This window comes from Peromyscus leucopus, chromosome 17 (genome assembly GCF_004664715.2).
Source record: "Peromyscus leucopus breed LL Stock chromosome 17, UCI_PerLeu_2.1, whole genome shotgun sequence".
Lineage (NCBI taxonomy): Eukaryota > Metazoa > Chordata > Mammalia > Rodentia > Cricetidae > Peromyscus > Peromyscus leucopus.
Genome location: NC_051077.1, coordinates 50085485 through 50111595, shown reverse-complemented (window position 1 = coordinate 50111595; position 26111 = coordinate 50085485). Strand labels below are relative to the sequence as shown.

The following is a 26111-nucleotide window of genomic DNA, read 5'->3' as shown; positions in this document are numbered from 1 at the left end:
TTCTTTATGACGTTGCAGAGGGTAAAAAGAATGTGCATAGGTGGATCCCTGAGACACCTTGTTGGGGGAATAACATCACACTAAGAATTCTCTCATTCGTGGTTGTGTGAACTTAAAATGAACTGTTTAAAGAGTCTTTAATTTGATAAAGTAGCAAAGAAACTTGTTCCCTTCTCATCAAACTTATGGTACTTTGGGTGGTACACAGTGAAAACATGAACCATCTGCTTTGTGGGCCAAGGTGCTGGCCAGGCCTCGTGTGGATTTTACTCATTATCACTGTTCATCTTCCCAAGTGTTTTCTCTCTGAGTAAATATCAACCTGTAAATTGCAGGACTTGCAATATCCTTCTTCTGAGCAAGGTTAAGTCTTGTCATTTTGATGGACTTACACTTTTTCTGTTAAAAAAAAAATTCTAAAGACCAAGCTAGCTTTCAGGAAGTTGAGTTTTATCGCATTTTAGAAAAATCTCAGTCTAGGAAACGCTAACTGTAAACACGTGAGAGAGAAATGGAAGTGCTTTGCTGCAAAGCACTGCTTTGGGAATGCCTAATTCATTGCTTTGGAAAACATGTTGCAATAATATTGAAAGGCACCGTCAACTCTGTTCCCTTCGTTCTGCAAAGGCTCTGATTGCTCTTTCTTTAGCCGTGTTAGGTAAATGCTAATCACTTCTCCCTCTGTGAGTCAGAGCTCCACAAGGGAACCTGGAGAAGTCTTCACAATGCCCCTGTGCAGCCTCACATTCTAGTGGGCGCTTTGCAGGCTGATGTCATGTTTTTTCCCTAGATCATTTTTCTTTAGACAAAAGGCTAAATATGGGAAGGAGATTCCGATCAAATAGGTCATTCCCGTCTGCCTGTTTAAAAATGTATGTCTCATGTAATATGAAGGAAATACCTTCTCAACTGAAACGGCCCTTGCCTATATATAATATATAAATATAAAAAATAACAAAATATGATATATTTAAACTCTGAAGTTGAAGCAGAACATCTTTCAAACCCAATGAATTCATCTGTTAATTGAAAGCTTTTGGAGATATAAGATACACATTGTTATACCACAGTAGTAAGAATATCATAGATGTTAGTTAAAACCCTGGCACTGTGAATCTGGGAAGAGTGCAAAGATTAAGACAATTTTATCCCAAAGCTCTTTTTTTTTTTTTAAATGATGGCTCCATCATCTTTACACTATGCTTCCTGTGTTCTAGGAAGTTAACATTTTTGTTGTAGGTCTTGCTGTTTTGCTACTCTGCCATACTCTCGTGAGTATATGAATGTTTTTGTTCCTTTTGCTCTGTGCCCAGGGAAGACCTTATGAGGACACCCAGCTCCCTCAGCCTGCCCCACAGCTTGTGTCATTACCAGCCACTATGTGGCGGCCTCAGGACTCGAGTCAGACTTGTTCAAAAACAGAAACTTGTCTGCCTTTGGTTCTATTTCTGAGTTTCCAAAGCTGGCAAAGTGGCTCGGTTTTGTTGTTGAGGGTTTTGTTTGGGCCCCAGATGCCCAGCTTGGTGCTCTGAATTTTGTACGTCCTGCAGTGCTTTCATGTAAGTTAGCACCTTTGCCTCTGGGTTGTACAATTGACTATTTAGGAGTAAGTGTTGAACAAACCATCCTACGGCCTGGGTGACACCTGCTGACTCTTGAACATAATTAAAAGCAGATCCTCCACCATCACAGCTTGATCCGTTTTCCCTTGAGAAAGGGGCATGTGGTGGTGTGTTCCTTTGGAGTGTCTCTAAAAGAACTCTCAATGCCAACCTGTGCTCTTGTTCTGCTGTTCCCACAAGTAGATTGTGTGCTCACCTCCATGTGGCGTGGACACTGGCAAAAGAATCGCCAGTCTGTGCAGTTACGCTCGTCAGCCTACTGTTCCTGTTCATGTCAGAATTGAGGGAAGGGCAAAGGACAATCTGTGATAAGAGTGAAGAGAGGAAAGAGGACGTACCTTTAAAGGTTAATCGTTGAAAATCAGGGCAGCAAGAAAGGGAAATGTATGAGCACTCACATCCTCTAGCATAATGCCTTTCCTTCAGAGCAACCTGCTAGGTGGTGCCTGACTGGCTCGGCATTCAAGCAGTATATACATCTATAGTTGTTCCAGGGGCAATTTTAGATAAAAAATTATTCACTCATAGTGAAGCAGAAATTGAGTAGCTGAGTAAGAAGGCTTTCTCCTCAATTTATCATGAAGTTACTCTGCTGTCACTAATTGTTATTATTTTGAATTTTGCATTATCATTCCAGTAGGTCAGTTTTTTAATTTCTTTTTAAAAACCCAGTTTACCACCTCCTAATGGACACCTCTTCAAATGCATGATCGTCTGATTTCAGTTTAATTTGATTTGGGCACTAGATTCTTTGGTATACTTCATGTCAGAATTTTATGAAAATTATTGAGTAGGGTCCTTTTTTTCTTATGCCAGTTCTTTTTCATCATCTGTGGTTGCTTGTCCCTTCCAGTTTGGTTTTGGGAAGTGAAATGCTACTCACAATGATGCATACACATCAGTATGCTACTTGCCAGACTCAACTGTTGTAAGCCAAATAATGCTATTTAGCCATCCAGATAATCTCATCTGCTGATTCAGGGCTCATTTACTAGACCTCTGTGTTCACAGTAAGCACTGAGAGTCCCGTCCTGGAGCCCTGCCGCTCAGGACAGAGGAGTCAGTCCCTGGCATGTGCTTCACTGCAGTTACCTACTAAGATCTCCAGCATAAGCAAACCTGGTACATTGGCTTTCCTACCTAAGTGGATGCTTTAATTTTTATGTTGTCGAGAACAGGACTGTTTAGCCCTGTCTGGCTTCCAGCTCTTGGTCCTTCTGATATCCCGAGTGATCGGGTTATATGTGTGTGTGTGTCACCATGACCTGCAAGAAAGCAGCTATTTACTGACATGAGAGGGATAAAGACAAAGAAAATCCCGAATTATTTATGTTGATTTATGTCACTGTTCTTCACTCTTATCATGACTGGTTAGTGTTTTGAAGGGCTTTTTGTATGCTTCACTAACCCCATGCTGTGTTTTTTAGGACACAAATGATATTTTTATTCAGCCAAAATTAGTTTAAGAGAACAATGCCTTTTTCTTTTAGTGCCTTGAAAAACTCCACTGACACTTGAGGGAGGCAATCATAGATCTTGAAGGACGGGACAAATGAGAGGATGCTCTTAAGAGGTCAAAACATTGGAAAGCTGAAAAGCATGTGGTAGTCTTACCTTCTAGTCCCCAGGAAGTAGCTGAAGCACAGGAACCTACAGCCCTGCAAATCAAGTCGGGAGAGTGAGCAAAACACAGCCAGTCCCCAGGATGAAGGCCCTGGCTATCTCCCAGGGCAGCCAGTCAAAGCAGGAGACTCCTCTTTCTAAAAGCTCTAGACTTAGAAATGCTAAATGCCTTCCCCTACCTAGTGTGGCCAGTGACCCCCTGAGTTTCCTACTCATCTTCCACACTGAGTTAACCAGGGGCTTTAGGCATAAATCAGGCCCATTTTGAGGCCCACAGTGAGATTCCCCAAGGGGAAAATAGCAGTGATAAGTGAGATGTCAAAATATTTCACAAAAGGAATCTTAGCCCTCTCTCCTCCCTCAGGTATATTTTCTCAGAAGTAAAAAGAAGACCAGTATCCAGTAAACAGGAAGTTGAATAGCCCAGCGGGAGGGGAAACTCCAGGAACATAATAAAGGGAAGCCCTGGACCACATCTGTGTAGGAGATGCAAACAGCAGTTAAGACAGGGAGAGTGGGGGATTCTGGCCGTAGCACTGACAGAATGTCTGGCATGGGGCTCTGCAGCAGTGGAGATTGGAAATTTGGTAGGAGATCTCGGAGCTGAATTAGAGATAGGTTCCTTGAAAACTCATTTAATGCAACCAGTGAAGTGAGATTTGATTGGTCCTATGGTAAACACAAAACCTACTTTTTAAAAGTGTTATACTGTACCACATTGCTTAGGTACGATTTCTGTCAATCTAGTCATTGTAACACAGGCCTGAAAATCCAAATTGTGAGCGGATATCATTCTAATACTTAGAGGACATGATTCTAATAATTAGGGAAGAAGAGAAGTATATATTTATATATAATTTGTTTTGATGGACTGGTGGTAATAAGTGTTATGTTCTTTTTATTGTAAAAAAAAAATACTTCTATCTTAACAAAAGAAAAAAACTGACAATTCTGTGTAGTTCCCGAAATTTTCTTTTGAAAATTTTCTTGTTTATGAAATCTAAGTGCCTAGTATCCACTAGATTTGATGATTTAACTCAGCTATATTGATTGTTTTGAATAAAATCTGTTTCCATTTAGATTTGTCTTCATTGCTTTTTCTAATGTGTGGAAATGACAGGGAGCAGATGCCAGGCCTGGTGTTCCTTCTACTGTTACCGTCCTCTGGGGTTGTTTTTTAGAAGCCATTTATTAAAATGGGCTCAGCTTGTTGCCCAGAAAAATAGTTTCTTTAATAACTGTGCAGATTAATTTTATGATCATCTCCATAATCATTAAATATAATTCATCATTTTTTTATGTATTTAAAAATATAATTACAAGGTCTTTTGAAATTTATGTGTCCCTTATATTTCAGATTGTGAAAGGGTTCTTTCTTAGGACTTCTGCCTGCTCTACCACACAAATGATCTAACAGCAGATCATAGCAAGTGCTGTCTAGAATCCTCTCTGAGAATGGAGGTTAGGGTTGTAGTTTTCAAGCAAGGATTAGCTGTCCAAATGAAGACATCTTTAGATAAATAGCATTCCAGAGGATCAGGGGTAAGCATGAGAAATGGATTCAAGAAATGGCTATAATCACAATGGACTGGGAGCTTGTGCAGAGCTGCATATGCTAAAGAATGTCTTAGAAGTCAGCCTTCCACTCATCGCCACTAAGACTGTAAATGCATGCAATTTTATTTTAGTCTCTCAGGCTGCAAAGTTTTCTACATAAATCACATTCACATAAGGCTTCAAGACACTTGTGTCTAGCATCTATAATGAGGTGAGGAAAGATGAGCGTACTTTGATATGTTCCTGTCATTCCACCTATATTTCAGTCAACTAAAAGAGAATGCCTCTTCTCCCTCGGCTGCATACCTTCTTCTGGAGAACATGTTGATATCGTCATGGCAACTCCCTTTGGGGGAATGGTATAAAGAGAATGTAAAATACTCAACTAAAAAGGAGCCTGGGGTCTGACTCCTGTGCTCAAGTCCCTACTACCAGAAGGTCACCAGATTTAACCAGTATGACTACAAAGTAGCCAGGTAAATTTAGGTTATTTTAGATAACAATTTTTCCTGAAAAGACTAATTCAAGTTTAAATTTAATCAGATATCCTGCTTTTGGTCAGGCATTCAACATCTAGCTCTCCAGCTTCCAGATAAGTGAAGTCCAATAATCACATTTACTTCATAAGTTACAGGCTTGAATATAGCTTTGCTGATTTCTAGGCCAGTAAACCTGTATTTATGACCCACCATCTTACTTGTGGTATTAAGCATCATTATTAATGAAGGCCTTGTTTTCTCAAGGATTTTAAAACACACTGGCTTCAAGACGATTTATGAAATATTGTCAGGACTAAAAGTAGACAGGAGACTGCATCTACAGAGTTTAAAATCTAATGTCATTTAGTTAACTATATTTTAGTTAAGTGATGTATGTGTGGTATGTTAGACATTTAACAAGATTATATATAGAAAAAAATCTTCCCCACCTCATCTCCAAGGATACTCAATGGTGACATTGTGGTGATTTGTTGTCATTGTTTTGTGTCTGTATAGATCCATATTTTCCCATAAAATAGAAACAGACCATAGGCTATTTATTTTTAACAATATATTCTGGTATATTTACTAAAACTGTATTTAAATAAGTCTTGGTGGGAAACATTGTATTTCTGGAGTTGCTGTTGGAACAGTTTGTCTACTCATTCAAACATTTATGTTTAGGTTGTGCAGAGATGGGCCGCCCTTCTCTCATAATTTAGGGGGGGAGCCTGACCCATCCCCATTCTGCCACTGCTGTCACCCAGCCCCAGTTACATCTCCTACCTGAACACTGGCAGCCTCATGACTCTCCCTCGCCTTCTGCCAACTCAGAAGCTAGGATTCCTTTAAAATCATGAATCACAGTAGGCCACTCATCTGTTTAGGATAATCCACTGCTTGTCCAGCTTGCATAGAATAGATAGACATCTAGTTGTTTCTAGTTAAAAACCCCCCGGGACCTGCTTGTCTGTTTTCTTCCATGCCAAGGTTTCCACACCCAAGGCCCACTGCATCCTCCCTCGTCTCCTTTGTGTCTGTCTGGAGCTTTCCCACTCAGTTATTCCTACAGCAGCTCCTCCCTTTCTTCCGAAAGATTGTATCCTGCATGTTGGGTTGTGGTTTCCTCTTCCTTGTAGAATGACATTCTCTGGCCATCTCGTCTAAAACAGATCCTTACAATAATTAACTGATAAGCCACCAGAGCTACCAAAATTATTTCTACCTTTTTGTTTATTTTTTTTAATTTTCTGTTTTAACCTCTCTGAAATTAAATATTTTGTGCTAACCTCTGGACATAGTATTTGTTAACTGAATATGTAAATAAATGAGTGGCTTTAAGAAAAGATTAATGTATACTGTTAGATGAGTAATCCGGGTTATGGCGGCATAAACTGGTAATCCCACCTCCTTGGGATTACATTCTCCACCTTACTTTTTCAGACAAGATCTCTCACTGAACCTGAAACTTGGTTGATTTGGCCAAAATGGCTGTGCATCAAGGGGTCCTTCTGTCTCTTCCCACCCAGCACTGAGAATGTGGGCATATTGCAGCTGACTTTAAAAATGGCGCTGTATCTGAACTCAGCTCCTTATGCTTGCATGCCAAGCACTGTACTGGCTGAGCCATTTCCCCGGCTTCAAGATGGAGATCTACTAGACAACAGAAGAGAGTTCAAGAATAGCGTGGGCACCTTAGTGGTACCTTGTCCTAAAATAAGAAAGGGAAAGTGAAGGCAAGGGTATGGCTCAGTGGAAGAGTCTGTGGCTAGCCTGGGTGTAGCCCTATGTTTAATCCCAGTCTCAAAACAAAACCAAAACTGTACAACTGTCACACAATGATAATCCTATTACACGCAGCTACAAGATATCTCCTTTGATGTTTTAATACTGTGTAGTATACTATGTACTATACTATGGAAATGTATTATATACTGTACTGTAAAAAGGTATTCTGTTGAGTACATAGTCGCTCCTCAACTGTTTCCTTTTCTTGTGTTAGTCTTTGTTGTGTTGTGGTATTTGTTGTCACCATTGTGTGACATTGGACAGATGACTTAATGTATGTAGACATTAGTTACATTCTTTCTCATACAAGAGTAACATCTCATACAATTAACATGTGTGTCCAGTCAGGCTAAGTGAAAGTAAGACATGTAAAGTCTCATTGACAGTCATGGGGGGGGGGGGGGGATAGCACCTATTGTGAATGGCTAGATCATCCAAAAATACCAGGTGAAACATCAGCTGCTCAGAAGTTTGAATCTAAATCAGAAATCAGAAATGTCGCTGTATCTATTAATTCTTACTGTTTATTCTTGATAGTTTTCTAATCAACTCCATCTACTAAAAGTTTCAGAGCTGGACCTGGGAAGACGACTCAGCCACTAAAGTGCTTGTTGTCCAAGCATGAGGAACTGAGTTCAGATCCCAAGCACTCATTTAGAAAGCCAGGTGCAGTATGTCCACATTCTCGGTGCTGGGTAGGAAGAGACTGGAGGATTCCTGAGCTTGTTACACTATCAGCTGAGCATCAGGTTCAGTGAGAAATTGTGTCTCAAAAACTAAGGTGGAGAGTAATTGAGGAGGATGCCCTATATCAACCCCTGGCGTCCAACACACACACACACACACACACACACACACACACACACACACACACACACACACACACACAAATAATACATAAATCAGGGTTTCAAAAGTTACATGTTTTATAGATTTCTCTGGGCCACACTAGGTTTTGTGGCATTTTTTTCTGTGTATATCTACAATTGAACATGTGCCAGTTTTGAATAATTTTCTTCTGCTCTACCTATGAAAAAAAAAAAAACAAGAGCCCAGAACAGTGGTGCTGCCTTCCTCCAAAGCTAAGATAGACAACGTGTGAGGACTAACTCCTGCTCTGTCTCAGCTTTTCCCTCCTGGTGTGGCTCCCTCAGCTTCCTGACTCTTGTGTGTCCTATAGATACTGGAGTTACAATGCTTATGTTGTTTTAGAGTGCTGAACTGGCATTTGGACCTGATGTCAAATCAATTCATGAGCACATGTCTACAGTTTTAGTGAGAGAATTGATTGGGAAGGGATATTTGGAGTTGGTGTTTATGTTCTATAACTTAATTGGAATATGAATGCACTTGTCAGAATGTATTTAAAGGTACATTTAAGATTCAGAGAGTTCACTTTGTATCAATTATATCTGAAACAACTCTAAGCAAACGCTGAAAAATTAATATAATGCCGGAGTGTGTAGAAGTGCAGTGTGCTGATATCCACCATGTGCTTTTTTAATGGTGTTGCTTTGAAACAAGGTCATACATATCCCGTGGTGGCCTTGTGCTTGCCATGTAACTTGGCCAGCCTTGGGCTCCTGATCCTCCTACTTCTAGTACTAGGATTGCAGGAATTCTCCCTGCCATGCCTGGCTACTATGTACCTTTAAATACACTGAGAAAAAAAGACAGAATGATAAAATGGTAGGGCAAATGCATAGGTCATAATTAGGTGTTAAGACAAATAACATAAATTCATTGTAAGTACAATTGAAGGGTATATCTGTTACAATATATAATTCTCTCAATTTATAAACACTTAGCCGGGTGGTGGTAGTGCATGCCTTTAATCCCAGCACTTGGGAGGCAGAGGCAGGCGGATCTCTGTGAGTTCGAGGCCAACCTGGGCTACAGAGTGAGTTCCAGGAAAGGCGCAAAGCTACACAGAGAAATGCTGTCTCGAAAAACAAAACAAAATTTATAAACACTTAAAATGCTGTAGTACAATTACAGGGGAAACAAGGATATTTTACTCATAGGAATCTAATCCATAGAAGTAAAAGCTTTAAACAATAATAAAATAGATTAATATGCATCAATTAATTTTTGAGGTCCATACTTGGGATTTGGGATTAGATAGTAATGCTTCCAGTTAATGATGACAAAAAAAAAAAAAAAAAAAAAATTAGTGGGGAATGGAAGGAAAGGGATGTGTGCAAGCCCTGGGAAAAGAGCTGATTTCTGTGTATGTTCCAAGTAAAATCATAGGCTGAGAGAACTGAAGGGAGCCAAGGAAGGTAGCTGTATGCAAGCCTCTCAGATGGCATATAAGGCCAAGGTTTTAGCTGGCTTTCCAATATTGCTGTGACCAAAATACCTACAAAAAACCATGTAAAGAACAGGAGTCTTTGGCTCACAAGTGTGTAGGGTTCAGTCCACGGATACCAGTTAACCTGTGCAGAACGTTATGGTAGTGGAGTATCTTCTTCACCCCATGGCATACAGGAAGGAGAGAAAGGGAAATACAGGGAGGAGTCAGAACAAGGTATAATCTCCATACACAGCTGCCTTAAGTTATCTCTTCCTGGCAAGTAGGCTCTGTCTCCCACTTTTCACCACCTCCGTTAATATCAACATGTTATGAATCCACCAAGAGATTAATCCAAGGGCTGGAGAAATGGCACACATGAGGACCTGAGTTTGAATCCCTAAAGCCCACGTAGAAGCTGACTATGGAGGTCCACATCTGTAACTACCAACGCTTTCGGATGGGGTGGAAGTAGGTGGACCCTTGGAGATCACTGGCCCATAAGCCCACCTTAACTGATGAACCCCAGGTTCACTGAAAGACAGTGTTTCAAAAAATGATGGAGAAAAATGGAAAAAGACACTGGATGTTGATCACTAGTCTCCATGAATACCCACATGCATAGGCACACGTGTACACACACACACACACACACACACACACACAGAGAGAGAGAGAGAGAGAGAGGCACACACACAGTGGGGGGCAGTCAATTCAGTTATTAGGTCAGAGTATTTATAATCTAAGTTGTCTCTGGAAAGCCTGTTACAGACACAATCAGAAACGGCTGACAATCAAGATTAACCATTAGGTAAATTAAATTATCTGTTTTCGGTAGATAATTGAAAAGCATGTGTCCTACTTCTGCCTCTCATGTGCTTAGCTGCTTTTCTTTGGATCTCTTTTCAATGAATTTTTCTTTACATAAATAAAACAATGTCATTTATTAAATCCAGTGTGTGAAAGTGTCTTGTATGTTGTATGTGGGAAGAAGTAAGTTAATAGAGTCTGTCAGGTGACTAATTCTCAGCTAGGTGAAGTCAGCCAGGGTTAGCAGCAATTTTGTATTCCTTATGTAAGAGACCCTTGAAGGCAGAATAAGGAGATTCATCCGTACCTGGCATGATGCCTTCATAGTCTTTACAAAGTGCTCAAAAATGTTTATTACATGATGAGTTGTATATTAGCATACCTCATATTCATTCCCATTAAGGTAGGGCTTCTACATTTTTCTATTTCCAGTGTGGATCTGTGATGATATGTCCATTTCTGGCTAGATATCCCTGTGGCTGCTATTCTGGTTTGTACATGCACCACAGCACAAAGTTAATTGCCCAGGACATAGATTTTGGCTCTGTTTACCTGATGGCTTGATCCAAAAATTGAATCTAATTGTAGATATGGAAAAACACAAGCCAGATTTAGGCATGCATTTGTTACCTTGAATATTAGCCAAAGAGGAAGTGCCCACTAGGCTGCTTGTGGTTTTGATCTTCTTTAAAGTGTCGTGCCCTTTATACTTAGGTGAATTCCAGTGGACTCTGGGATATGGATATTTATCAAGAGCCAGTCTCGTTTCATTGTGCACTGAAGAATATTCTCTGTAAACGGATCCATCATGAATGTCTCGAGGCTAAGGTTTCAGTTTCTCCATTTTCACCTCTATCTGATGGTTATTTTCAGCCACCTAAAAAAACAAAAGTCAAAACTCATCAATCACAGCATTTCATACATTGCACAGATGTAAGAAGTCTATACAGGTGATGGAGTGCAAAAAAGGAATCAATTACAAATGCTAGTGACGCAAGGGATAGTGTCGCTCTTCGATATAAAGGCATAGAAGATCAGAACACATGTGGATCATTGGCCTTAATATACTTTGAGATTTTTCTATGAAATTTGACATTCTCTGGTAACTATAGTTAAACTTTAAATTTAAGCTAAGTCTTCCCCCTTCCTCTGCTTTCTCCTCTACTTTTTTTCCTCCCCTCCTAAGGATTTCAGTCCTTAGGTAAGATGGCTTCTGACTTGGGACGACACTCCTCTTACCTTCTGAGTTCTGGGATTACAGGTGTTTGCCACTGTGTCCAGCAAGCATGTGTTTTTCAAATTTGCTTTTCTCTGATACCACTGCCAAAGTGGGCATATTTAATTCTACACTTAAAAATCAACTTAATTCTAAATGAGTGCATGAGCCACTATTGCGTTTGGGAAACGGAGCCATGGCCTTGATGGTGGTGGCACAATTTTGGTGGTATAAATTCCACAGTGATCAGTATCAGTTTCACTAAAAATGGAAGCTGTGCAACATCTTCCATGATTTTCATAATTATTCTGGATCCACAGAGGAGAAGCCATCATTGGAATTTAGAGATGCTTTAACTAAAATACATGTGTTCTGTCAACTACACAAAATGTGCTTCTGGAGAAACAGAGAGAGACTTCTGATTATACAATGTGGTAATGGGAAAAGATTGCGGAGCCTGTGTGGGCTGCCAGGGAGGTGCTAAGCTTTGAATAAAATGGCACTTTATCATCTTCGAGAAGCAATCAGAAGTGAGGAACAAGGACTTAAAAGTAAATTTAGACAGAATTCCCATATTTTCTGTAATGTAAGTATTTGCTTTCTCAGTCTTAGAATTAATCATCTTCACACTTGAAGAAGCACCTGTCCTGTTCAGTGTCCGTGGTTCCCAGGATGAGTTGCAGGGATGGTGGTTAGAGACCAGATTTTTAAGCTCAAAGAACAGTGGCTTTTAACATCATGTCTGGATGGCATTTGAAATATTTGCTGATAATTCATACAGAATCCTCCAGGAGAGTTCTGGAGCTCTGGGCTAGGGTCCAAATTTTTAAATTCTCTTCATTTGTAAAAGTTAACTTGACAAATTTTAGTGTACACTCTCATACTTTCAGATGACATCCATAAAGGGAAAGATACTTTTATCTAGCGGCTGACTTGGAAATACTTCTGAAAGTTGCTTTTATTAAGTTATCTGCCTTTCATTTATACCCTAGTGCATAGGTTTTCTGCGGCTGCTGTAACAAATGACCACAAATGCATTGTATTTAAAAAGTGATGAAATACATCCTCTCGCAGTTTTGGAGACTGGAACTGTGAGATTCATGTGAAGATGGGGCTGCATTCTCTCTGAAAAATCCAAGGAGAATCTGTTGCTAGCCTCTTCCAGCTGTGGGGGTTGCCATACTGGCTCATGACTGCGTCGCTCCACCGTCCTTCTTCCCTTTTCTTTGGCCCTCTCTTTGCTTCTTTCAATTGCCCTCAGCCTTCTTGTAAAGATACTTCCGATTACATTTCGAGCCCACCCACAGACTTTCCCCATCACAAACCCTTTAAATTTGATCTAAAGATTTTTTTTAAACCATATAAGGAAATATTCAGAGGTTTTAAGAATTAGGACATAGGCATCTTTGGATAGTATGTTATTCAGCCTCCATAGCAGGCATCACCTCGCTGTGTGCATCCATAGGGGTGGGTCCTGTGGTACTTTTTTTCCCACTTAACCCCAGCTGTCAATCTAAGGGGAAGTAGACAGCCTGCCAGGACAGTATTAATCCGCAAACCCTGATGTCTTGGCTAAGCTAGATAATTTATCTCTAGCTATGTGAAGGGTTAGCAACCCACACCATGCCTGTGTCAGGGGGTAGAAGGAGAGAGAGAATAGTCCAAAGATCAAGGCTGGGTGTCTTCTTCAGGCATTCTCCATCTTACTTACTGAATATGGAGCTCACTGATTCAGCTGGACCAGAGAACAATAGGAATCTTTCTCACAGTTACTGGAGTTATAGATGCATGCTGCCATTCATGGCATTTTTTAAAAAAATATACGTGCTAAGGATTTTAACTGGGGTCTCGCATGTTTGCATGGCATGCACTTTATTAACTGAGCCATCTTCCCAGGTCCAGGGGTTATTTTGTTGAGCTGTGCCTGCACCTCCAGGTTTCTCCACTCACACGGCCAGTACATTTGATCATAAGTGGACAGAGAGTACAGGTCATTTTAGCAAGCTTGTCCTCACTGACAAAGGTACTTGAAGCATGTGTCCTAGCAACAGAGACTCTTCTGTGAAGCTTATCTTTTAAGAATAGAATCTTCCAGTGCTCTGCATTATTTGAATCCATCTAAAAGAAGCACAAACCCTTTTACCTTTCCCCATAATCCTTAATTTAGGGCAGGAACATACAGGGCTGTCAAGTTTAGGATTAGCAAGAAAAAAAGCAATTAATTGATAGTAAATGTAAGTAGAAAACTGGGGGTGATGATAGCTAGAACGGTCCTAGATTCAACCCAGTACCAAAGACAAACAACAGAGTAGAAGAGGAAGAATGAATGCTGTTTCGGAGTTACATTTGTGAGAAATGTCTGCGGGGTGTTAGATTTCACCTTCCTCATCTTGTGTAAGATAGGGCTTGCTCCTTTCAGCTCCGAAATTCCATTTGTGCTGATTCTCTCCTATCAGAAAGGAGGAGGAAATAGGAACCTTGACAAATGCCTCTCAGAGAAGACGGCAGGAGGTTAAGGAGGACGGCGAACAGAATCAGACAGAGGTGGTGAATATCCAGTGGCGTTAATTTGTGCCGTCACTTAACTCCTTTCTTCTGGTAGTGCTGAATGGGTCACAAACAGATTCCGAATATTGCTGGGCCCAGGAACTAGTCTATAGTCACTAGACCGGGACTGCCCTTTCCTAACAGATTGGCCAGTGCTGCTCGGGAATGGCCTGGTCCAGAACCTCATTGTCTAGGAAATGGACAGTAAACCAGAAAATAGGTAACTAAACCACAATGAGAATGTTGTCTCGGGACTTTAACAGCTGGAACTAAAAGAAAAAGTCCTTTTTTCTCACTAGAAACACAATGGGTTTGGATGTGCACAGAGAACCATTGTTATGGAGTAGAGAAATAATCATTGGGGATGTTTGGTGTAGAAAGAGGAGGGAAAGAAAGAAAAGATGAGAGTTTTCTGCATCTCTGAGTCTAGTTCTATCCATTTATAATTTGGCTACATAAACTAATAGCTCACCCTTGACTTTAACATACCCTTTGGGTATTTGACATTGAAGCTAAGGGAACTCTTGGGTTAGGGATGTGATGTAGCTCAGATAATCAGGTGCCTGCCTAACATGCAAAATACCCTGAATTGAATCCAGAATTCCACATTAAAAGGGCAGGTGGGTGATAAATGCTTCTTTTCCCAGTACACAAGCGGTAGAAATGGGAAGTAGAGAAGTTCAAGATCATTCTCGGCTATGAAGTGAGGTGGAGATCAACTTGAGCTACAGGAGACCTGCCTCAAAAAAGCGAAGGAAATCTTAGTTCTTACATGGCATGTTAGTGTGGATTGGCAGAGTTACCTGGTTTTGCTTTTCATGTGCAACAGAAAGACAATAAAAGAAGTTGATAGCATAGATTGGGTATCCCTTGTCTGAAGTGCTTGGCTCCAAAAATGTTTCAGACTTTTGCCTTGGAGTATTTGCATATAAAATTTGCATAATCAATGTTTGCATATCTTACATATTATCTTGGGAAGGAACCCAATCTGAGTAGGAAAGTCATTGGAGGGGGGTAGATATTATATGCACTGTCTGAAGGCAAGCTTACATGGGACTTAAAATAGTTTTGTTTTTACTTTTTTTTTTTTTTTTTTTTTTTTTTTACCATTTTGAGACAAAGTCTTACTATAGAGCTCAGGTTGACCCCAAAATTGTTATAAGCCCAGGCTTATCTCAATTTATGATCTGCCTGTTTCAGCCTCCCTTGTGCTAGGCTTACAGGTGTGTACTACCTCACCTGGTTTAAAACAAAATTTTATGATGTGGAATTTTCCATTTGTTGGCACTGTGTTAGGGTTTTAAAACCTTCACATTTGGAGCTATTATGGTTTATTGGGGGTGAGGTATTTTATTAAAGAGCTACATTGGTTACTTTTCTTGTCATTTTGACAAAATCTGTAGTTTCAATATATGTCTACTAAATTTGGAAGCACTTTGATAAGAAGGGAATTTGCTATGGGAATACAGTCTTTTTGCTGATATGTACACACTCAACCTTCTGAAGCCTAACTTCCTCATCTGGTGAGTGGTTGAGTGGCATCTGACCCTCCTTTTCTGTCACAGAGTAGATAGTCTTTACTGAACATTCAAGCCCTAAGAGATCTGAGACTTTATTAGAAAAGTTTTAGTATCGAAGTTTTATTATTTTTTCTGTATTATTTTCTACCATAGCTTTACATCTTAGAAATGCATTTGTCATTTCTTTATTTTATCTTATTCTAAATTAAAGTATTTTTCTGGGTAGATGCTGTAGATGAGCAAATTGATCACAAGGGCTTTATATGGAATACTGGTTCTGGGAGGGCCAGGAAGGCTGTCTTAGCTGGTATGATTATGTCTGTTTTACCAAGCCCTTGGGAAGCTTTCTGTCTCATTCTTCATCACTTACTGTACATATATATTGAGGTAGCACTCACTGAACTGTAGAGAGAATTATGACCTTAGAATAATAGTGTAGGAACTCTTAAACTATCCCAGATACATTTCCATATCTGGCTTAAGGCCTCTTGCATGTGTCTCTTTAGGTAGCATAAAAGCAATCACGTTTCTTCCATTATTGAAGAGTTGGACTGCTCTTAAAGTCCATATTAATGAAGTTCCCGGAGCATATTTTAAATGAACGAAATAGAATGCCCTGCTTGAGTTCAATCATAGTCTAATTCTACTGTACCAAGATACAATGTACAGTACTGTGTGCTATTTATAAAAGGCAGTTTTTACTTAATGCTTGTTTCTTTGTTTCATAAAATGCTCATTTGCCTCCCCTGTGAATTCTTCATCTTCTAGAGACCAATCAGTTAAGATATTCTGACTGTGAAGGCATGAGGAAGTTGCTCAACATTTACTGAAGCCTTTGACTTTGCTCCTTTACTGAATTCAGCATATGGAACAGAATAAAAACATTAATTTGATCTTATTTCCTCTGTTTACAGGCCCTGTACAACTCAATCAAGAATGAGAAGCTTGAATGGGCAGTGTGAGTATGCTAAATAGCAGCTTTTTAATAATGTGATTTTTTTTTCTTACTACCTTTCTTCATGCCTTGGAGCTGATTTTAGAGAGTAAAGTATGCATAGCCAGTTCTTATTTTATGTCCGTTGTCTTTCCTGCCGATAGGAAACCTGAGTATGCCCTGAGAACTGTTACTGTTGGTGGTGTAGTGTTTGTTAGAGTTCTGCTTTAGCCTGTGAGCAAGTACTCACCTCATCATGAGTCTTTGAAAATGGCATCCGAAAAGAAAATCTTTTGGCAAAATTGTGTTTATACCAAAACCTAAAATACATGGTGCATGCACCATCTACTTACTTGAATTCTCCTCTTGCTGTCATTGGAGATCAAGGGTGGCCAATCTTGTTTCTTATGACACTAGTGTACTGTGACATGTGTCCATATTAATGAAAAGAGAGAGAAGATTCTGTGGGTAGATAAGTTTAAGAAATGACTAAGTAAAGCCAGCCATTTGTTTTAAACTTCAAATTTAGAACATTACATATTATTCATAATCTCTAAATCTATTACATATGTTTAACAATCTCTAAAAGAAAAAAAATAAAATTCCTGAATCTGCTTGACAGTAAAATGTACTGTTTCAGGGTATATGCTTTAGGGAATACTGTTTAGATAAACTACACTTAACTTCATACAAATAATACTTTCTTGTAAATTTTCACTAGTATACAATTAAAATTTTTTAAAGAATTATTAAGTTTGCTATTGAATGGCTTAGCTGGAGAGAGAGTACCAACTTCTACGAGTTGTCCTCTGAGCTCCACATGTACCATGAGAGGCCAGTGCCCAGGCATCCTGCCCCAGGGAACGCCCCTGCCCCCGACACACACAGTGAGTTTTTAACATCAGTACCACTTGAATTATTCCATTAATTACCAGACCGTATATTGCTGTTGTAAGTGACTCCGTTTGGGAATTTAGTATTTGCAAATGTAATCACTTGTATTCTGTTTATACATGATAAACCTCACTTAAAAGCAACATATCATTTCGAGGAGTTCTTGTAACATTCTCAACAACCATGATGAAGAGCACTTGCTGTTCCTGCAGAGAACAGAGTTCAGCTCCCAGCACTCACATGGTAGTTCACAACCATAGCTCCAGTTCCTGGAAATCCTACACCCTTTTCTGACCTCCAGGCATCCTCCTTAGGAAACCACATTGCTGAGTCAGATCTGAGTTTCCTCTGCAGGAGACCACCTTGGTTGTGTCTCGGGTGACTTTTTCGGGAAAGCTCGGTTTCTCTCCTATTCCTCTCTTTTGTATCCCTCATCCGAATGCTTGGGTGTATACTATTGGATTGTGTTTTATAAAAAATAGAGGAAGACACTCTGGCCATTGATTATGTTTTAACCTCCTTCTATAAAACAGAGAAGTTGGATGGAATCGTCACACACACCTTTCCAGGTCTGGTATCCTGTTTTTGAATTTTACTTTATATCAGAGTCTCCTAGGCCCATTTCCTGTGTAAAGAACAGTGTTGTGTAGAGCGGGCTGTAAACAAAGGGCAGGCAATGGGGGTGGAAGAGGCCGTGTGGAGAAAGTCGAGGCGTCTGTCCTGGTGTGCTTTCTGTCGCTGTGATAAAACATCACAGGCACAACCAACGTGAGTTGGGAAGAAGGTTTGTTTCAGGTTAGTCTGTAGTACTGCTGAACAGCTACCGGAACTAGTGTTTGTGGAACACACTTCAGAAAGCAGTTCTCTACCTAAGCTTTCTGGGACCCGCTGGACCACACTGTTTTTCCCTTAATAAATCTGTTGCCCTGCGCGTACATTTGCACCACAGTGCCCTACCTCTCTCTGACTCCTTGCCCACTTCTTAGCCATGCCTGTTGAACTGCCCTAAGTTCAACCCAGCAGATTGTCTTCTATGATCGTTGGTCTCATTCATTCCTTAAACTTTATCTGCCAACTCTATACAAAGGCTCCCTCAATAGAAATGAGAGGGAAGAGGGATTCTAGGAGCAAGGGGCATCAAGATCATGATGGGGAAACTTACAGATACAACTGAACCAAGCTAGTGGGAACTTGTGAACTTTAAACCCACAGCTGTGGAGCATGCATGGGACTGGACTAGGTCCTCTGTATAAGGGAGAAAGCTGTGTAGCTTGATCTTCTTAAGGGGCCCCCTGGTAGTAGGATCAGGATCCATCCCTGGCACATGAACTGGCTTTTTAGATCCCACTACCTGTGGTGGGACACCTTGCACAGCCTTGATGCAGGGGGAGGGGCTTGGTCCTGCCTCCACTGAATGTATCAGATTGTGTTGACTCTTCATGGGAGGCCTTACCATTTCGGAGGAGGGAATTGGGGGGGGGGGGGGGGGGGGGGGGGAGGAAGCGGGAGGGGGATGAGAGGGGGATCTGTGGATGGTATGTAAAATGAATAAAAAATTTCTTAATTAAAAAAAAACAGATATGACATGCAGTGCTGCCCGCTTTCCTAAGTTTCAGTTACCTTTCCGTTGTGCTGCGGGGCTTTGGGCCAGCGCTTGTGTGCACCATCTCCTTCTGGTTCTTACACTATATCCATCCCTGTTATGGACATGAGTAAGTTCCTGCTCACCTGGGTTTGGGCTTCTGCGTCACCTTCGACTTCACCCACAACTTCCTTAGGCCTGGCTTTCAGCAGTGTCCTCCCGTCCCCATGCTGCTGCCGCTCAGGCGTATTGAAACGTGCGTTCTGTGAGCCCCCTAAACAAACGTGTGTGTGTCTGTCTGTCTGTCTGTCTGTCTGTCTCTTGCTGCTTTCTGCTACATTAACTGACTGAAGCATCCCTGTGCTGTAAAGCTTCAAGTAGGCCCCACACATTCTGTCTGAGGCGTCGTTTATCACACACTGTCGTCTTCACACAGTCCTCCTTTCAACTAAGCGCAGTTACTAGTGCTTGGCCCGTGGCCTTTTTACTTTGCCTCCGTTCTCTCTGTGGAACCTTAACCCCCAAACCCATTACAGCTCAGCTTGTATGACACCGGTCCCTTTGAGTCTGTCCTGGCCTTGCCAACTAGAAATGATCTCCATTTTTACTTTATCTTATAGCACTGCCAATTGATACTCTCCAGTACAGCTACTGGCAATAAAATTTCATTAGACTCCAAGTTCCTTGAGGAAAGAGACATGTCTGATTTCTCCCTGTATTTCCTCCTTTTCTTACCAGAATGCCTGCATGTGGTGAAGATTCCATAGAGGGCTATCAGAAAGGTTGATTGTGTAGATCAGTGGGAGAGCATGCATTTGTCATGTTCAGAACACCAAGCTCAGTCCCTAGCACCAGGAGGAAGAAATAAGAAGGGAAAAACCAAAAGCAGTGCTATAGAAAGAATTTGAATTATATACAAGGAACTGTGATGCATGAATCCTAATTGGTCTTAATAAAAACCGGGAGCCAGATATTGGGTAAATGCTGAAAGATCAGAGGAGACAAGCCATTCTAGACACTTCTCACCTCACCAACTCCTCAGCCGAAAGGGGGAGATCCTGTCTCCACAGATCCGCAGACTGAATGCCCCTGAGTCCTCAGCCAAAGGGGGCTGAGTTCCTCTCTCCTCCCACCTTATCTGCCTTTCTCTGCCCAACTATATCACTTCCTGTCTCAACCTTTCTAGTGCTGACATTAAAGGCGTGTGACTCCCAAGTACTTGAGTTTAAGGTGTGTGCCACCACTGCCTGGCTCTGTTTCTTTTTTAGACTGGATTAATCTCATATAGTCCAGGGTGGCTTTGAACTCAGATCCAAATGGATCTCTGCCTCCCCAGTGCTAGGATTAAAGGTGTGTGCCACCAGTGCCTGCTCTGTGTGACTGGCTCTGTCCTCTGATCTTCAGGCAAATTTTGTTAGAATATAAAGAAAATATCACCACATTTCCCCTTTTATGTGTAAAATAATAAAAGGTTTATAACTAATATAAAAAAACTATATACAATAAGTGCAATAACTGTATATAATATATACAGTCAAGAATTACATTAGCAATGCCCAGCCCATTAACGATTGACAAATTCAGAGAAAATACTCTAGTATTTACCCTATTTTTATCAGTCCAAAATGTCATACCTAAATCACTTTCTAACTTGTATTATCAACCAAAAACTATCTTTTGATGTCTTTCACACTTACACACTTTACACATCTTTAGTAAGTTTCTTTTCTGAATTTTTTAACAAGGAAAACTGTAACTATCTAGTCTTCAATTCCTTCAGAGACCTGAGAAGGAAATAATATTAATTGAGTAAACAGGAAGTGCAAACAAGTGACTTCCAAAAAATGTGAGAAATGACAGAAGCAGCTGTCTGCCTGGACAGTCACCCAAGGTTAGGGCATCTCTCTTTGGCCTAGAGGCCTAGCGTATCTGACAGACTTTTCTGTGAAGCCGGATATTCTGAAGGGCTGGCCCGCCTTGTCTTGGCAAAGTTCCACAGTCCTTTCTTTTGTGTCCTGCTTGTCCAATTTGGACAGCATAATGTCAGCACTAGAGGCAATAGAATCGCATTCTTGAAAGGTGATCCTACATGTGTATAATTCAGAATATAACTAAAAGATGTTACAGATGTGTTCAGAACATAAATGAAAGATGCTGCTGATGCAGAATTTGTAAGATAATGTACATTTAAGTATGAATTCTTTTGATGTTGATTTTAGAGCCTTAGAGGAAACAGACATATAGAATTATGGACCGCTATAGTAACTTCTATGTAGTGATACTGCCCTGTGCTACCACCACCTGTTCACCATGTCTGAGCCAGGGGCTGTGGATCGAAAAACAGAGACAAAAGACAGCAGGTCATTCGCCTCAGCAGAATGCTGAATGTTTATTGAAAGAGGGAGGAAACCTTAAATACAGGCTTACAGCACAATGGGAGAACCCCAGAGGGCAGAAGTTCACTACCAATGTTTTACAATCTTGCATCTAAGCTGTTAACGCCCAATATGCAGGATACACAAACAAGGAACTTCCCTTAAGCATTCAGGAAGGTGGAAAACAGCAGGGAATTAGCATAAGGAGGACATTAAGGTCAAGGTTGGCAAGCAAGGCGGCAGCTACCCAAAATGGGGGGGGAGGAGTGTCAGGGCCCTACACTTCCATTATGATCTTTTTAAAATGTGACTAAAGTTTCACTCAATATTTTTCTTTTTTGTATATGCATTTACAAAGTGTGGGGAAGTGTGTTGCTCTAGCATAGAGCCCTTTTTCTCTGTGTGAGGAAAACCGAAATCAGGCCGCATTCATCTGTAGGCCCAAAGACATTCAGCTGGTACCATGGCAAAGCCAGGGTTTGTTTCCTCTGATGTCAGGCCTGGCTTACCTATAGATACATAGTCTTATGACAGTCCTTATGGGAGGGCAGAAATAATATCTGAATGTTTTTATGTCAGCCTTTGGTAGAGTGCAAGTTAAGAGAGTTTTACATAGGTGTATAAGTCCCATCAGATGCTCACAGAATTACTGATATTACCAGGCAGCTAGAGAGTGAAGACCAACCACTCATCTGCTCCATTCTGTATGTTCTTCTTCTGGGTCTGGCTAAGTGCAGAGTACAAGACACAGATGTGACTATGGAGCAAGTCTGTTCCTAATGAGAACAAAGTGAAGGGAGGAGCGGCCACTCCAAGAATGAAAGTCTAAAAATTGTGGGAAGTCGGCACAGAGTTAACCTGGCTACTGGAAGAACTCGGCCACCTCACACAGAAAATTACATTTCTTTGTCTCCGTTCCTTTGTTCAGTTGTTCGTTAGTCATAAAGCGTCTATCCGTTGAGCTGCTTTGTTCTATGAAGCTTCCTGGGAATTCAGAAAGAACAAAAGTCTGTATACCACTGTGGCATTTTCCTGAGCTTTAAGGCAATTCAGAGTTCAAGTTTACAAACATCAAAGTAGGGAGTAGGACAGAGATAAGATGGCATTTGTAAATAGTTCTAGCCTTGTTTAAAATACACCCACACGGAGATCTTCAGAGAATACAACTAACAATGTGACAAAAAAAAATCAATATATTCAGAAGAAAAAATAATGAATTTAATGCCTTACCCTTCTATGATCGTTGTTATAACTGTATGACAGCTATATTTAGGAATTACAAGGAGTCTTCCTTAGAATGTATGTACTGATGGATGGACCTGGTCTCACTCTAATGAAGTCACAATATAACCCAATTTCAGTACTGAACTCCCAGGTTAAACTTCTGTTCTCACTGCTTTGCTCTTGCTCCTCATTTTAAGTCTGAATAAACATTTTATAGTTGCACCATCGAATAATCTTTGCTATTTCCTATTACCCTACCAACTCATTTGTGACGAGACCATTTCAAAACCTTTGCCGTCTTTTCTTCCAAATCAACCCGTTTCTTGTCTGCCCTGAAACAGCCCATTACCCTGGCTTGCTGGCTGGTGTAGTAGCACATTGGCTCTTTGTGCCCCTCTGCATGGATTAGGCTACCCGTGCACATTTGAAAATATGGCTTCAAAGACCAACAATTAGACTTCTCCTTCTTTCTTGTGAACTTTAAGAGTGGCTGTTCTTTCTGGTACCATTGTTGCTCAGAGAATAATTTACTGACACCAGAAAACAGAAAAAAAACCTTCAAGACTTCTTTCCACTTCTTTACTACTAGGTCTAGTGTGTGTGTGTGTGTGTGTGTGTGTGTGTGAGAGAGAGAGAGAGAGAGAGAGAGAGAGAGAGAGAGAGAGAGAGAGGAGGGAGAGAGAATGGCATGTGGTATGAGTGTGTGTTTGTGTGTGTACTATGAATGTGTATATATGTGTGGTATGTATTTGTGTGTGTGTGTGTGTGGTGTGACACTGTAAATGTGTAGATGTGTAAGGGGGGGTGTGGTATGAATGTGTGCACTTGAGTGTCCTGTGAATGTGTGTATGATGTAAGGGTATGTGTGGTGTGAGTGTATGTTGTATGTCTGTTATGAGTGGATATGTGCTTTAAGTGTGTGCGTATATGGTATGAGTGAGTGTGAGTGGGTTTAAGTGTGGGGGGTATGTATGGTGTGAGTAAGCGTGCGTGCGTGCGTGCGTGCGATATGTCTGTACACACACTTGCATGTGTACACCTTCCCATGCATAAATATGCTCAGGGAAGGGGTATGGCCGGCCTTGTCTATAAACCTTTTCTGAGAGCTAGAGAGGAAGCTTGAGGGATGGAGAGGACATGAAGCAGCTTGCCGCCTGTCTGCTTGTCCTTGTGGCTGAGCACTCTAATTCTGTTTCTCACCTAAGGCTGTGATCTGAACTTGATTACTACTCCCATTTTTCTTCATGATCTCTTAGAGTCTTTTTTCCAAGAAATGAATCCTTAAAGCGCTTTTGTCTTGTTTTTTTTTTAATATTTCTTTTTTCATATTTTACTTAACCGAGTATTGATTCTAATTTTTCAGTAATAATACAAAATAATTAAAATGTAATCTCAGTTGCTCTGTGGGAAATAGCCATCCTCGAAAAACAAATCATTTTGTTTTGCCCAAGACACTTTTCTTTTATAATTCAGACTGACTTAGATGTGTCATCTTTACTTATGAAGATAATTTCTTTCATTTAAGGTTTTCTTTTAATCATTTTTCCCATGTAATTCTCCCTATGGGCTTTCCCACCTCCTCCCATCAGGATCCTCTAGTAATAAAAATTGAAATTCCTTTGCCTGCCTTTGGATTTTAAAGTAGTGTTCTAGGGCTGAAGAGGTGGTTCAGAGGCTGAGAGCACTGACTGCTCTTGCAGAGGACCTGGGGTCGATTCCCAGCACCCACACGGCAGCTCACAAATATCTATAACTCCAAGATCTGAAATCCTCACACAGACATGCATGCAGACAAAACACCAATGCATATAAAATAAAAAATAAATTATTTTTAAAAGTAGTATTCTAAAGAAAAGTATGCTTAGCCTCATTAAAAATTTATTGTTGTTGTTGTTATTATTATTATTATTATTATTATTATTATTATTACTATTATTAACCAGAATCTCATGTAGCCCCAGCTGGTCTTTACCTGCTTTTGTAGCTGAGTATAACCCTGAACTTCTGATCATCCTGGAGTGCTGGGATTGGAGACAAGCTCCACCACACCCAGTTTCAGATAGTACTGAAGATCAAATCCAGGGCCTCATTCATGCTAGGCAAACACTCTACCAACTGAGCAACATCTCCAGCTCTTGCTCAGAATGTTTTTACACTGAGATAAAGTTATTTCCATAAAAAGATAAATCACAGTAGTTTCTTCTTTGTGTCATTGCTTTTGGGGTGGGGGGAGGCTTATGTTCATATTCCTACCATAGTAGATACTGCATCATGTGTCACTGTTGGTAAATTAATAGTTCTAACACTAATATCACCAGAGCTTTAGTGGACTGAAGATAGTGTTTACATACAGGAGGAATATGAGCAGAGTACAGTGGCATACGTGTGTGGAAATGTCATGAAGAATCACATTATTTTGTACACTTGAGAAGATTAGTTGAATGTAAAATTAACAGATGGCACAGTAATTAAAAACTGGCATTTAACTTAAGATTTTGGACAGAAGAAAACAGATCATCTGGAATTTTGTTATCTAGAATTGATCCTGAGCATCAATTGGTCTTCAATGTTTTAAAAAAAAAAATGCAAAGCTTTGGGGCAGATAATTAGAGAAGAATTCCTAAGACAACTCTATAAAATGTCGTTTTATTATCCTAGATCAGAGTTCACACTTAACATTTACATAGAAGTAGAGTTTTTTTCCTCTCTCAGTGAAAATGATGCCTTTTTCAAATGTATATAATTTAGGCATAAAGGAATCTGGAGTAATTTGCCACCAAATTCTTCACTTTCAAATGGTAAATTCAGGAGGGAAAGGGAAGAAAGACAGGGTATGTGTTTCATGTGTAAATGCTTTCTTTCTCTGAGTGATTGGATGGAGATGGACCCTTGGGGACTTTAAGGGTTCCATTGTGAAGACCGTTTTAACATAGATAAGCTGGCCTAGAAAGAGAAGCTCCCTTCACTTCACATCTTAAGTGGGGAGCATGCGAAGAAGTCACCTGCTTGGCCAGTAGATGGAATATGACTACAAAAGCAGGTTTGGAGTCACTGAGGCAGGAGAGATGCTGGGGGCTGGGTTGTGAGGAAGTGTTTTTCTATATGCTGGCCACTTAGGATTTGATAACATCTATAGCATTTGCAAAGCTTTTGGTATTTAGAAAAGCATAATGTGAAAAGAAATACAATAAGCATAATTTCTACGTGACCCACAGTATACATACAATGATTAATGCCCTGAACATGTTAAACAATATTTGTTTGGGTTTTATCATTTATCTATCTCTACATCTTAATATGCACACTTAGATGTCTTTTCAAAAAGTGAGAAAAAATTGCCATATTAATAAAATTGCCATATCAATAAGGCTAAAGGAAGTTATTTGCCTATTAAAAATTCCTAGTATGTTTTTGGAAGTCTCTTACGGGGTTTGACCTCAATGTGTTTCCAAAACCTTTTTCTTTAAAGAAACATATAAAGGCCTCCAGTTATAATGTTCTTAGTTTAGAAAGCTACACTACAATTGTTAAAAATGGATTTTTATTTAGACAGTGAAGTTATGAGCCCCCATCTTCTCCACATCTGGCAGCATTCTTACTGCTATTAAAGGACACCCCACAGAGCTCAACACTTTTAGATAAAAGCA

General features: G+C 40.3%; 1 protein-coding gene across 1 annotated transcript in view; it reads left to right on the top strand.

Moving 5' to 3' along the window:
- Window positions 1-26111, top strand: part of Psd3 (pleckstrin and Sec7 domain containing 3) — a 449956-nt gene that overhangs the window by 326094 nt on the left and 97751 nt on the right. Inside the window, 1 exon segment of the mRNA XM_028883856.1 lies at window positions 16370-16413. Within this exon segment, the coding sequence (XP_028739689.1) occupies window positions 16370-16413 (44 nt within the window).